At 41.9% G+C, this 13,228-nt stretch overlaps 1 protein-coding gene across 1 annotated transcript in view; it reads right to left on the reverse strand.

The window, feature by feature from the left end:
• Positions 1–13,228, reverse strand: part of plcb3 (phospholipase C, beta 3 (phosphatidylinositol-specific)) — a 272,787-nt gene that overhangs the window by 239,144 nt on the left and 20,415 nt on the right. Inside the window, exon 2 of the mRNA XM_033983597.2 lies at positions 2,191–2,277. Within this exon, the coding sequence (XP_033839488.1) occupies positions 2,191–2,277 (87 nt within the window). The remainder of the gene's footprint in view (positions 1–2,190; positions 2,278–13,228) is intronic.

Genomic DNA, 13,228 nt, shown 5'->3' on the forward strand with positions numbered 1-13,228 from the left:
CTGTGTTCACAAACGGTGGCAATAAAAGGATTCTGATTCTGATTATACAGAAAGCATACTCTGCTTGTAAACCCATGTACCCATATTGTACCCAGTTTTTACTAAAGATAGGCCGATATATTGCTTGGCTGATATATTTGGACGATATTTGCACTTTATAGCAAATCAACTATCGACTATCGTTAAAAGGGACTGTAGGTGAGTTTATCACAAATTAAAATACCATAATTATAACATAACATATTTTGTGGAAATCTGCCCATCAGTTGCTCTAGATCGGTATTGACCAAGAAAAAACCTGAATCGGTCGATCTGTAGTCTTTACTGTTCTCGCTATATATACACTAAGTTTCCTCATCTTTGTTTGTTACTAAACTGTGTATTTGGTGTTAATTCAATTTTTTCAATTCATTTATTTTTGTAACGCCCAAAATCACAACAACAGTTGTCTCGAAGGGCGTTCATGTTTTGGTTAATGTATCATGTACTGTTCATAGTCATTTTTGGCAATTTTAATGCATGGAAAATGTGCAGCTTTCAGGTCAAAAACAGTCAAAAACTGAGCCACTACACTTTGATACCTGTTAAACCAATCACACTATTCCTCATACCCTCTGACACCACTACTCTTCCCACCTCACTCTATTTAGTCCTCCAGAAATTGCCCACTTTAGCAGCTCTATCTGAAATGTGGTTGTGGGTGAAGTTTAGGATTTTAATCCCAGATCTGCGCATCTCTTCTCAATTGGATTTAGGTCCGGACTTTGACTGGGCCATTCTAACACATGAATATGTTTTGCTTTAAACCATTCCATTGTCACTTTGGCTTTATGTTTAGGATCGTTTTCCTGCTGGAAGGTGAATCTTCCTCCCAGTCTCAAGTCTTTTGCAGAATCCAACATCTTTTCTTCCAAGATTGCCCTGTATTTAGCTCCATCTATCTTCCCATAAACTCTGACTAGCTTCCCTGTTCGAGCTGAAGAAAAGCACCCCCAAAGCATGATGCTGCCACCACTGTGTGGATGGTGTGTTCAGAGTGATGTGCAGTGTTAGTTTTCCTCCACACCTAGCATTTTGCTTCTAGGCCAAAAAGTCATTAGACCAGACCACCTTCTGCCACATGTTTGCTGTGTCCTCCAAATGACTTCTAGTGAACTGTAAACAAGACTTCTTATGGATGGTTTTCAACAATGGCTTTCTTCTTGCCACGCTTCAATAAATACCAGATTTGTGTAGTGCACAACTAATAGTTGTCCTGTGAACAGATTCCCCCATCTGAGTTGTGGATCTCTGCAGCTCTTCCAGAGTCACCATGGGCCTCCTGGCTGCATCTCTGATGAGTGCTCTTCTTGTTTGTTATGTAAATTTTGGTGGACGGCCATGTCTGGGTAGGTTTGCAGTTGTGCCATACGCTTTCCATTTCCGGATGATGGACTGAACAGTGCTCCTTGAGATGTTCAACGCTTTTTAGTTCCAAGCCCCGATTTTTACACTTCGCCCAAACCTTTTTCTCTGACCTGTTTGGTGTGCTCCTTTGACTTCATTTTGTGGTTTGCTCCCCAACATTCTCTTAACAAACTTCTGTGGCCTTCACGGCACAGCTGCATTTATACTGAGACAAGATTAGACACAGGTGGAGTCTTTTTAGTCATAAGGTCAACATTCAATCTTTCCAAAATAATCAGGCAACTTCTAAAAGCAATTGGAAAAAAAAATAAAAAATTTAAATCTGGAAATCTTGCAAAATATTTCCTTCCACTTCACACTTTTGTGCCATTTTGTGTTGCTCATTCACATAAAATGCTAAGAAAATGTATTTAAATTTGTGGTTGTGACGTGATAATATGTGAAAAAGTTCCAGGGGGATGAATACTTTTGCAAGCCACTGTACATAGAGACATATTCTTCACTGACTAGTCACCACTAAGACACCATCAACTGATTAATTTAGTAAAGATCTAGAGCCCTATAGGACACCCCTTGTAAATTAGTTTTATTAGGTTAAGCAAATCTTCATACTAGCCAATGCTCTTGTGTGTTATATTGGGTTCAAAAAAGTGCACGAAGCAGACTGGATGCTTAAATATGGCAAGGTTTCTGAGAGGCCATGTCCTTTTTCATGTTTGTTCTATCTCCTAACCGTGCACAAACACAGTGCTATAGCATGTGGGTGGGAGTGAGCGTGCATACCGGGTTGGAGCCTCCCGTCCAGTAAAGGAAGAATCCATCAGGGTCCACTTTGAGCGTCACCAGGGTGGGGGGGCCGCTGTTTGGTTCCTGTGGGGGATAGAGAGTCATAAGGAGCTTAAAGAGGACATGACATGATGAAGGGCTGTGGGCATGTTGTGTGAGCCTAGGGCCTCCAGAAAGTTTATGTACAGGTCTGGAGACGATGTGACGCTTATGAGGATCTGAGGGACACAAAATTCACAACAACTAAAGCAGGCACTGCAACAACCTCAATGGAATATTGTGATTAATTGTTTTGAAGGAATATTAAAGCTAGATAAAACATATTTTACACACAAGGAAAAAATTGTTGGCACCCGTCAGTTAATGAAAGAAAAACTCACAATGGTCACAAAAATAACTTGAATCTGACAAAAGTGATAAATCAAAATTCTATTAAATTTAACCAATGAAAGTCAGACATTGCCTTTCAACCATGCTTCAACAGAATTACTTAAAAAAAAATAAACTCATGACACAGGCCTGGACAAAAATGATAGTACCCCTAGAACGGACTGAAAATAATGTAACCAAAGGAACATGTTAATCCAAGGTGTGTCCACTAATTAGCATCACAGGTGTCTACAATCTTGTAATCAGTCAGTGGGCATATATATATAGGGCTACAGGTAGTCACTGTGATGTTTGGTGACATGGTGTATACCACACTCAACATGAACTAGAGGAAACAAAGGAAAAAGTTGTCTCAGGAGATTGGAAAGTAAATTATAGGCAAGCATATTAAAGGTAAAGGCTATAAGACCACCTCCAAGCAGCTTGATATTCCTGAGACTACAGTTGCACATATTATTCAGAAATTTAAGATCCATGGGACTGTAGCCAACCTTCCTGGACATGGCCCGAGGAGGAAGAGATTAAAAGTGAACTTCAAGCTCAAGGAACATCAGTGTCAGATTACACCATCTGTTGTTTTGAGCCAAAGTGGACTTCATGGAAGACCTCCAAGGAGGACACAATTGTTTAAAACCCCTCAACGTTCCGACGGCCTACCCTCGGGCTGTCGCCTTTACGTTACAACTTTACAGCAATGTATGTATATTTCTGCATCACTCACACAAACAATCTACACATCAAATAAAAGCTACAGCCCTCATCTTTCTGAATATGTAAGCCATTTACACCTGTAAACACCACAGTGCTGACAGGAAAGATGAAGATTTTACAGAGAAGTCAGAAATGTGGATTTGGACTTCACTTACCATTGAGGGCTCTGGTTCTGTCAAACATCAACATATTCACAAAAAAAGTTGGTTTCATTCGTTCCGTACAGGTCCAGAGAATATAATCCAGTCAAGAAATTATGTCCACAAAAAAAGTTAGATCCTCCATGTCCAATCTGCTGCAGGAAAGTGAAATCTGCTCCGCCACTTTTTTTGCATTTCTTTTGTCGATTTCAAGCATAATAAGCTTCTGACAGTGCCAACTTTGTTCCTCAGTGCAAAACAAACTTGTTAGCTTGTGATTGACACCAAAGGTGACCAAAAAGGTGTGGGTTGTGGGTTACTGGAGCCCCGGACAGTGAACGAGTGCTACAGATGACTGAAAGAGTACGCCCCACTCTCCCCCTTGTAGAATCAGAGTATGAGGAGTGCGTAAAAGTGGATGGACTGGATGCAAAGATCCACGCGTAATTGCGTAATTTTACACACTGTTTTGCATTTTAAACATGGCGAAACGGACAAAACAAAGTACGCGACCGAGGATACTGTGGATGTTTGTACAAGTTAAACTAGAGGCATCTCGGACCCAGAGAGGTTCGTGGAACTGAGTGACGATCTCATGGTGGACTCAGGAGTAGAGGACCTTATGTTTTGATGGACTGTTTCTGAACGGTAAGCGTGGTTTATTCTGCTATTGACTTAATTGTGGGTCAAATATATCATGTGTAATCATTAGCATTAGCTAAACCCATCTGTGCCCCCCTGCACAATGACAGATGGTCCAACCTTCAGGTTGGAGGATCGAGTCAGCTCTAACCACTGAGCTACTGTAGCATAATGACTGTCACACTGTACAATCATGTACAGTGTGTTTTCAGTTTCCAGTGTGTGTTTGTTTACATTTTGAAGTGTGTGTGTTTGTTCACTGTTTGCAGTGTGTGGTTTGTAAATATATATTTATTTTGAACCATACCACTTGTTTTGACTATATTTTATATACAAATATACATTTTATATTGTGTTTTGATACGATATATAAATGTACAGTAATAGAGCAGCTGGGTGTGCAGATACAGATTCCTCTCAGTGTGAGCTTTCAGAAGAGCCTCATTGATGTCTGTGGGTTGAAACATTCAAAAGTTATTGGATTTTTTCCAAACATTCTCCAAATGTCTCCATTTGGATAGGTTTGGAGAGGGCTGGATTTACTAATGATAAAACGATTGTAAAACTCATTTTTATATATACTGACCTCAAATTTGAAATGTGAGTGGTCAACAAGATTTTCAGTTGAGATATATATATATATATATATATATATATATATATATATATATATTGTCCCCAGCTACCTACTGCAGCTTTCTACAACTTCATTTTAACAAAAAAAAATTAGGCGAGGAGAATTTTTTTTTTTTTTTTTATGTGTGTTCCCAAGTATATAAATGCTTCCCAGACATACTTACAGTTATTCTGACACCCGTGCGTAAAACTATACGGTGTTACCTTTACAATGACCCCAAACTTGTGTATTTACTACTGAGGGTTCAATAATGGTGATCATTTTAATTTGGAGAGGTCAGAGCAAAGGCAATTTCACCAAAATGACCCGGAATGATAAGGGGTTAAACAAATCACAAAAAAGACAGATTGGAATTTGCCAAACCACATGTTGACAAGCCACAAGCTTCTGGGAGAATGTCCTATGGACAGATGAGACAAAAATGGAACTATTTGCCAAGGCACATCAGCTCTATGTTCACAGATGGAAAAATGAAACATATCAAGAAAAGAACACTGTCCCTACTGTGAAACATGGAGGAGGCTCTGTTATCTTCTGGGGCTACTTTGCTGCATCTGGCACTATACAATGAAATCTCAAGACAGTACAATGAAATCTCAAAACTATCAAGGGATTCTAGAGAGAAACATGCTGGCCAGTGTCAGAAAGCTTGGTCTCAGTTGCAGGTCATGAGTCTTGCAACAGGACAATGACCCAAAACACACAGCTAAAAACACCAAAGAATGGCTAAGAGGAAAACATTGGACTATTCTAAAGTGGCCTTCTATGAGCCCTGACCTAAATCCTATTGAGCATCTTTAGAAGGAGCTGAAACATGCTGTCTGGAAAAGGCACCCTTCAAACCTGAGACAACTGGAGCAGTTTGCTCATGAGGAGTGGGTCAAAATACCTGCTGAGAGGTGCAGAAGTCTCATTGACAGTTACAAGAATCGTTTGATTGAAGGGGTTGCCTCAAAAGATTGTGCAACAAAATATTAAATTAAGGGTACCATCATTTTTGTCCAGGCCTCTTTCATGAGTTTATATATATATATATATATATATATATATATATATATATATATATATATAATTCTGTTGAAGCATGGTTGAAAAGCAATGTCTGACATTCATTAGGTTAAATTTCATAGAATTTTTATTTATTATTACTATTGTCAGATTCAAGTTATTTCTGTGACCACTGTGAGTTTTTCTTTCAGGTACCAACAATTTTGTCCACATGTGTACAAAAGCCGGAAAAGGATTTATTAAAAATAGATATATCCTACACGTATAGTAGACAATTAGAAAGAGAATGAGTCAAAATGGAAAGAAGATATGGCTTGGTTTTCACAAACACGTAACAAAAGATTTTATATCCAAGTAAAATACAATTTGTTATCCTTTTTACAAAAGTGAATAGTTAATTTGAGATTGTTCCTTTAAAGAAGACCTATTGTGCTTCTGTCTGCTTTATAGCTATAAACAATGATACCCGTGGATCATTATGTTATCATTTGCATATTTTAAATCGCAATATTGAGCTAAAATGACTTGAGAAACAAGTTTGCTGACTTCTATGTTAGAGAACTTAATTGTAGTTTATGACATCACAACTAAACGTAAACGTCATCACAACAAAGAGCAGGCACCTGCAATGAATAGTTGCAGATCACGTTAGAAAGTAGCAGATCTTTTTTTCTTCATTTGTCCTATAATGACTCCACAACAGTGCCGAATCCTGCCTGTATCACTGATTAAGAAAAAAAAAATAAAAATCTAAGGATGGAGTAAGCACAAAGCAGTTGGAGTATGCCAGTGTTGGAGAAAACTGGAATTGATCAACCATATGGCTTTGTGAAAATTAGCAATTAAAGATTTCTGAAACATGCACGAATCACTCAAAATACAACTTTGGGTGAGAAAATGGTGTGGGCCTTATTACATATTTTAAAAGCTAAATATATAATATCGCATCAGGCAAAGCAGCATAGCTAAATATGGGTATTGGCTCATAAAAATTCAAATCAGCCCATCCCAATAATACTATAACAAATAGCAAGTTCCATATGCAAAAGAGGTTTTCTGAAATTAAATCAAAGACGCATAAAAATACATACATTTTGTGATATCTATGATAAATTTGTCAACTTTTTTTTTCTTTTTTTGTGTTTTTTTTTTAAGTCCTATACACAATATATTTCAGCTTTTTTTTTTTTTTTAGGTTAAGCATTTTATTGTCCAATAATCAAGTACACAATGACATGCTAGCTGTTCTTAGCATTATTGTGATGACAAACTCCACTCTGGTCACTGAGAGTTGTGACAATCTCTTAAAAACACATTGCAGTGACAAATTACAATAAGGTAAGTGAGGAATAACTGTAAACAGTTTAAAACCACTGCAAACAGTTAAAAATCAAGACAATGAAATGCTGGTTACAATTTTACAAAAATCTTGACTGCACAAAAGGAATAATACTTGACTAGTTGATAACCATGGTTGGATGACCCAATACCTGGCTGGATGACCTGGAACATGAATGAGCCCCTCCTCTGTCCCTTTGTCTTGAGTAGGCTCTGGCCTTACAGATTTGAACTTTATCTGCAAATGGATGCACATCAGTCCTGGACACATCTATAGTCTATAGGGTGTAAGAACAGGGCACGCTCTGAGACAGTCTGAGACAACATTTGGTTGTTTTGTATTAATTTTGGTTAATTTGCTTGTCTGTTATTGACCGATGCCTGTTTCAGTTTGATTTTCTAACTTTCTGGCGGTTAAATGAAGAAAAGTTAAGCCCCAAGAGGTAACTGCTGCTGTGATTTGGGGCTTAACAAAAAATGTATTCAATTATACTAACACCAGTGCCCACTCTTAACTTCGTCTTCGTTTATATGACTGAACTTTAACCACAAAAGAAATCTTATGGTTTTCCTGGCCAGCCCTAATGCACAAACCACAAGACAGAACTGAGTATGAAACCTAAGCTATGTATTTTTTTGTTTTTATTATTTTCAGTTCAAGTCTGGAGTGGTTCAAACAGCAGCTGGCTCCCTGCTCTCATCACAACATGCTTTAGTGAACACTCCTACTCCAATTCGACAGACGTCACATCTGTTCATAGAACACTTTTCTTCATGTGCAATAATATGACAGTTAATTAAATGAAAAAATGAACTTCTAGAAGAGTAAAAAATAATTGAATTCAAGTATTGTCTAGTTCAGATTTATTTACTTCAAGATTGCAATGGGGGAAGACATTATTTACCACATTGGCAAATCTGTCTTATATTCTGCATATATTCTGCAACACACTAAGTAATTCAGTATAACTGTTGTAACATCTGACAGGAGGGACCAAAAAGACAGAACTCGGGGAAAGGTTTAACAGTGCTTATTTACAGAAGTGCAAAGTGGAAAATGACAGTAGAGCAATCGGTGAGTCGGGGGTGGGATATTTGCCGTGGTCCAAGGGTAGAGCGAGACTAGCAAAGTCTGAGATGGGACAGATAGTACCAGTAGAGAAGAGCAGGGTTGGAGGCAGGAGAGCTGAGCGGGTCCAGGGAGCAGAATCTGGTGAGGAACAAAAGTATCCAATTTAGCAAAGTCACAAAGCGAAAAACCATGAACTGAGCCAAGCAGGGAGTACCACAGAGATACGTGGATGATATGGCCGAGTGTCAGGTCCTGGCTCCTCTTATCCTTCCCAGGTGCTGCTGATTGTAGATTAGCTCCATGTGTGTTCGGGAGGAGCGAAAATCTCTGCCCCAGCTCCAGGCTCAGACACAGAAGGGAGGGGTGAAAGAACAAAAAAGGGCAGGACCGACAGGGATCATGACAGTGCCCCTCCCCTAAGCGACACCTCCAGGTGGACCCCCAGGCTTGTCAGGATGGGCATGGTGAAAGTCTGTGACCAGGGGTCAAGTATGCGTGCCCTAGGCACCCAGGAGTGCTCTTCAGGTCCATACCCCTCCCTATCCACCAGGTATCAGCAGTCCCCTGCCCCGCCGGCAGACATCGATGAGCCGCCAGACAGTAAAAGTCGGGTGACCATCCACAACCCGGGCAAGACAAGGGGAATCGGCAAACGTCGCTGGTATGGATGGGCTTGACTTGGGACACGTGAAATGTAGGGTGGATACGGAGGGAAGGAGGGTTAATGATCATCGCGATTTTGAAGAGGCCCAGGAAGCGAGGAGAGTTTCCAGGAGTCAATCTTATGTGGAATATTTTTTGGAAGAAAGCCAGACTGACTGACCTGGCTGATATTTAGGAGCGAAGGTGAAGTGCCAGTCTGCAGCTGTCTGGACATGAGGCTGACAGATGCGCCCAGACCCTCAGAAGGAGCGCCAAACTTGGGACGTGAACTGGGTCCCTCAGTCCGAGACTATATCCGAGGGACTCCCATGGAGTCGGAATACATGGTTGGTTATTTGGTCAGCCGTCTCCTTGGTGGTCGGGAGCTTCAGGAGGGCAACAAAATGGGCTGCCTTGGAGAAACGGTCGACAATAGTGAGGATGACTGTGTTACCTTGGGACGGTGGGAGGCCCGTCACGAAGTCCACTGCCATATGGGACCACAGTCGCCTCAGGACTGGGAGCGGTTGGGGAGAGCATTCAGTTACCAAGCTCCTGTGCTATAGAATCAACTCCCTGCTGATGTTAAACAGGCCCCCACAGTCTCTGTATTTAAGACCAGGCTTAAAACCTTCCTCTTCGGTATAGCTTATGACCAGGTTACATAGTGAGGGAGTTAGGGACATTAAAACCCGGGATAAGACAGGCTGCAGTAGGAGATAACTAGCTGGGGGAAGTATGGCAACCTGAGCACTATCCTCTGCTTTGTCCTATTTTCTCATCAGCAATGCTATTCACATGTTGTCCCCTGTCCCACTCCGCCTGTGGAGTGTATCTCTTTCAGATGCCCCGATGACAGCTGGACCCTCTCCCTTCTCCCCGCCCGGCTCTCCTCCTCCTCGTCTGGTCTTCCTCCTCCTCACCTGGCCGATTTTTCTTGGTTTGTCTGATTTTTCCTGTTGTTTTGTTTTTGTGTGTTGGCGGCACGGTGGCTGAGTGGCAACACTCATGCCTCACAGCAAGAGGGTTTGGTTCGATCCCCGGGCCTTTCTGTGTGGAGTTTTTCATGTTTCTCCCCGTGCCTGGATGGGTTTCCTCCGGGTACTCCGGTTTCCCCCATCAACAAAAACATGAACGCCCTTTCGAGACAACTGTTGTTGTGATTTTGGGCGTTACAAAAATAAATGAATTGAATTGAATTGAGCAGACCGGAAGGGGGCGAGTGAGAGGCTTTACCCCTCGCACACCTGGCACACTGAGACATAAGCCCTGGTTTCCTTGTCAACCGTGGGCCACCAGAAATGACGTTTCAAAAGGGAGAGTGTGCAATTGACCCCTGAGTGGCAGGCAAACTGAAAGGAATGTACCCATTTCAGTACCTTGAAGTGGACAGGATCTGGAACAAAGAGAACCAGGTGGACCATTACCTGAATCAGGGTGGTTGCGTTGGGCCTCCCGAACCAGGTCTTCCATTCCCCAGTGGACAGCCGCGACTACACACGTAGGTTTGATGTTACGGCACCCCGGTTGTTGGTGAGTATGAAGTTGAACCTTCTAAAGAATAAAGACCAACAGCTTCACGGGAATTCAAGCGTTTGGACAGACCACAAAAACCTATCCGACATTCAATCCGCCAAACCAGAAAAGGATGCCCCGCCCCCTCCAACCAGTGACACCATTCCTCCAGAGCAAGCTTGACTGCCAGCCACTCACGATCCCCCACTTCATAGTTGCTCTCCGCTGGGGACAGACGACGAGAGAAAAAGGCACAGGGATACAATCGGTTGTGGGGTTCAAACCTTTCAGAGAGGACAGCTCCAACACTAGTATCAGGGGTGTCTACCTCCACAACAAACTGTCAAGAGGGGTCCGGCGGGCGTAGGATCGGGGCCGAGGTGAATAGGTCCTTCAGCTTGTCGAAGGTGCACTGGGCCTCGAGGGTCCAATTAAACAGTCTGGTGGTAAAAGTGAGTTCAGTGAGGAGTGTGACGACACGGCTAAAGTCCCGGATGAACCACCTGCAGAAATAGGCAAAACTGATAAATCCTTGAAGTTGTTTTCTGTTATTAGGTGTAGGCCAATCAGTAATGACGTTGATTTTTTCAGGATCAGCTCTCACCTGTCCACGCCCCAAGATGAACCCCAGGAAACTGACCTTATTTGCATGGAATTCAAACTTCTCAACTTTGACGTAGTTTGTTTTCTAGCAGACACTGGAGGACATGGCGTATGTGGTGCTGGTGTTCCTGCAGGGACTGAGAAAAAAATCTGAATATCATCAAGGTACACAAAAACAAAACAATTAAGGAAGTCTCAAAGCAAGTCGTTGATAAGAGCCTGGAAGACTGCAGGAGTATTGGTTAATCCAAATAGCATTACTAGGTATTCAAAATGTCTTAAGTAGGTCTTGAAGGCAGTCTTACATTCGTCCCCCTCCCGTACGCGCACCAGGTGATGTGCATTCCGAAGATCAAGCTTGGTGAAGATGGAGGCTCCGTGGAGTGGCATAAAGGCAGAGTCGATGGGTGGTAGAGGGTATTTATTTTTCACAATGTTGTTGACGCCCTTGTAATCAATACATGGTCGTAGCGTTTTATCCTTGGTGACGAAAAAAAACCCTGCGCCCACAGGGGAGGAGGACGGACGGATAATATTGTAATGGAAATTAAAATATTGTGTCATTATTTTACCTTTTAGAAATCACATGGTCTCGTAACTAAAAGTCATTTGGTTTGGTCGTCAAAGACAGTGTTAGAAAAAAAACCTTTCATGTCAACCCTTTTGTTCCCTTTTGGTGGCTAGACTTGTTAAGATGTGTTGTAATGCAAGTGAAAGTAGATGCAAGCAGACCATACAGTCGGCTTTCAATCCCTCCCTATCGACCCCCTGAGGGGACCCAGCTCATGAATGTCTTCAGGAGCTGTTCTGACCACACCTCAGCAGAAGTACCACACTTCCTCCCCTGAAGTGTTTCACACCTCGTATTGTTTCTACTCCACATGCTACTTCACACCTTGTATTGTCTCTACTCCAAATGTTACCTCCTGAGGGGAACCGGCTCCTGAATGTCTCCAGGAGCTGGTCTGGTCCCTCAATGGGAGTGTCACATGCTTACTTTGAAATGTATGTTCTCTGGTCATCTCAAACTATATAAACAGGGTGCTTTCCAGCATTTGGGGTCTGACATAAGGGGGAGATGCTGTCGGACCTATTTCTTGCAAGAAATAAACTTTGTCTTTGTTTCAACATTCATCAGAGCCTGCAAAAGGAGTCTTATTTCCTCGACAATATCAGCGGCTAGGGAGTCTCAAATATACTGCATCATAGTCTCCCGTTCTGGTTTGAAGAGATTATAGAGACGACTGGAAGGCAAGGGGGCGCCGGGCAAGAGATCTATGGTCATATGGGCATTGGGAGGAAGCGAAAGCGCCCGACTCTTACTGAAGACGTCCCGGAGATGGAACTCCTCAGGTACAGAGGAGATCCGGCTCGTCCGGAGGATGACTACAGACGGTGTTGGCGCCCCCAGTGAGAGACAGGGCAGACTGTAACCAGTTGGTATGACAAGAGGGGCTCCACTCTGATATCTTTCCCCTAGCCTGGCTCCTCTTATCCTCCCTAGGTGCAGGTGATTGTAGATTAGCTCCAGGTGTGCACGGAAGGAGCCAAAATCTCCACCCCAGCTCCAGGCTCAGACAAAAAACAAAAAAGAGCAGGACCGACAGGGATCATGACAATAACTTTGTAAAAACTACTCAAATCCAGAAGAGGGGGTATATTACTTCTATGGGGTATTAACTGCTAACATAACATTTCAATCACCATGTTACTTTTTCTTTTTTTGAAAATGCTATATTCAAGGTAAACAATATATTAACATGCTTTTTTAAGTTTCACTTTCGTTTTTGACACTCTGAGGCTCCTCTCCTTTTGCCCCCTGCGATAAACACAATCAACGTTCATCCCGCTAATGAAACTACTGCACAATGCATCAGGTGAAGTTGCTGCGTACAGTTTTATATCATGTTTTTCAATATTTATGGAGAAGTGTCATGTGTGAGAATGGATGATTCAGGCCTGTAGGCTGAGCATTGCACAGAATCATACAGCTGGGCCCAGGAGAGATCAAACATGTAGGGATGATATATGATATATTGCATAGTACCATTCTTTAAAAAATTCAATCTAACTCAGTCAAATCTATTAAAATCCAGAATAATATTCTCAAAGACTGGTGGTAGAATAATATTCTGAAAGACTGGTGGTATTCAGTTCCCAGGAACAAATCTTTTGCAATATTGGAAGCTGAAAATGTGCAAATGTTATTTTGTCCGTGAGAATGTGCCAGACAACCCTTTAGAGCAATCATTTAAGTCTTACAGTAGAGGTGGGAAATATATTAAAATATGGAAATTGATGTTTTGGAGATTTTTACTACCAAGAAGACTTATGGTA

The sequence above is a fragment of the Periophthalmus magnuspinnatus genome, chromosome 18 (assembly GCF_009829125.3).
Source record: "Periophthalmus magnuspinnatus isolate fPerMag1 chromosome 18, fPerMag1.2.pri, whole genome shotgun sequence".
In the NCBI taxonomy this organism is placed as follows: domain Eukaryota; kingdom Metazoa; phylum Chordata; class Actinopteri; order Gobiiformes; family Gobiidae; genus Periophthalmus; species Periophthalmus magnuspinnatus.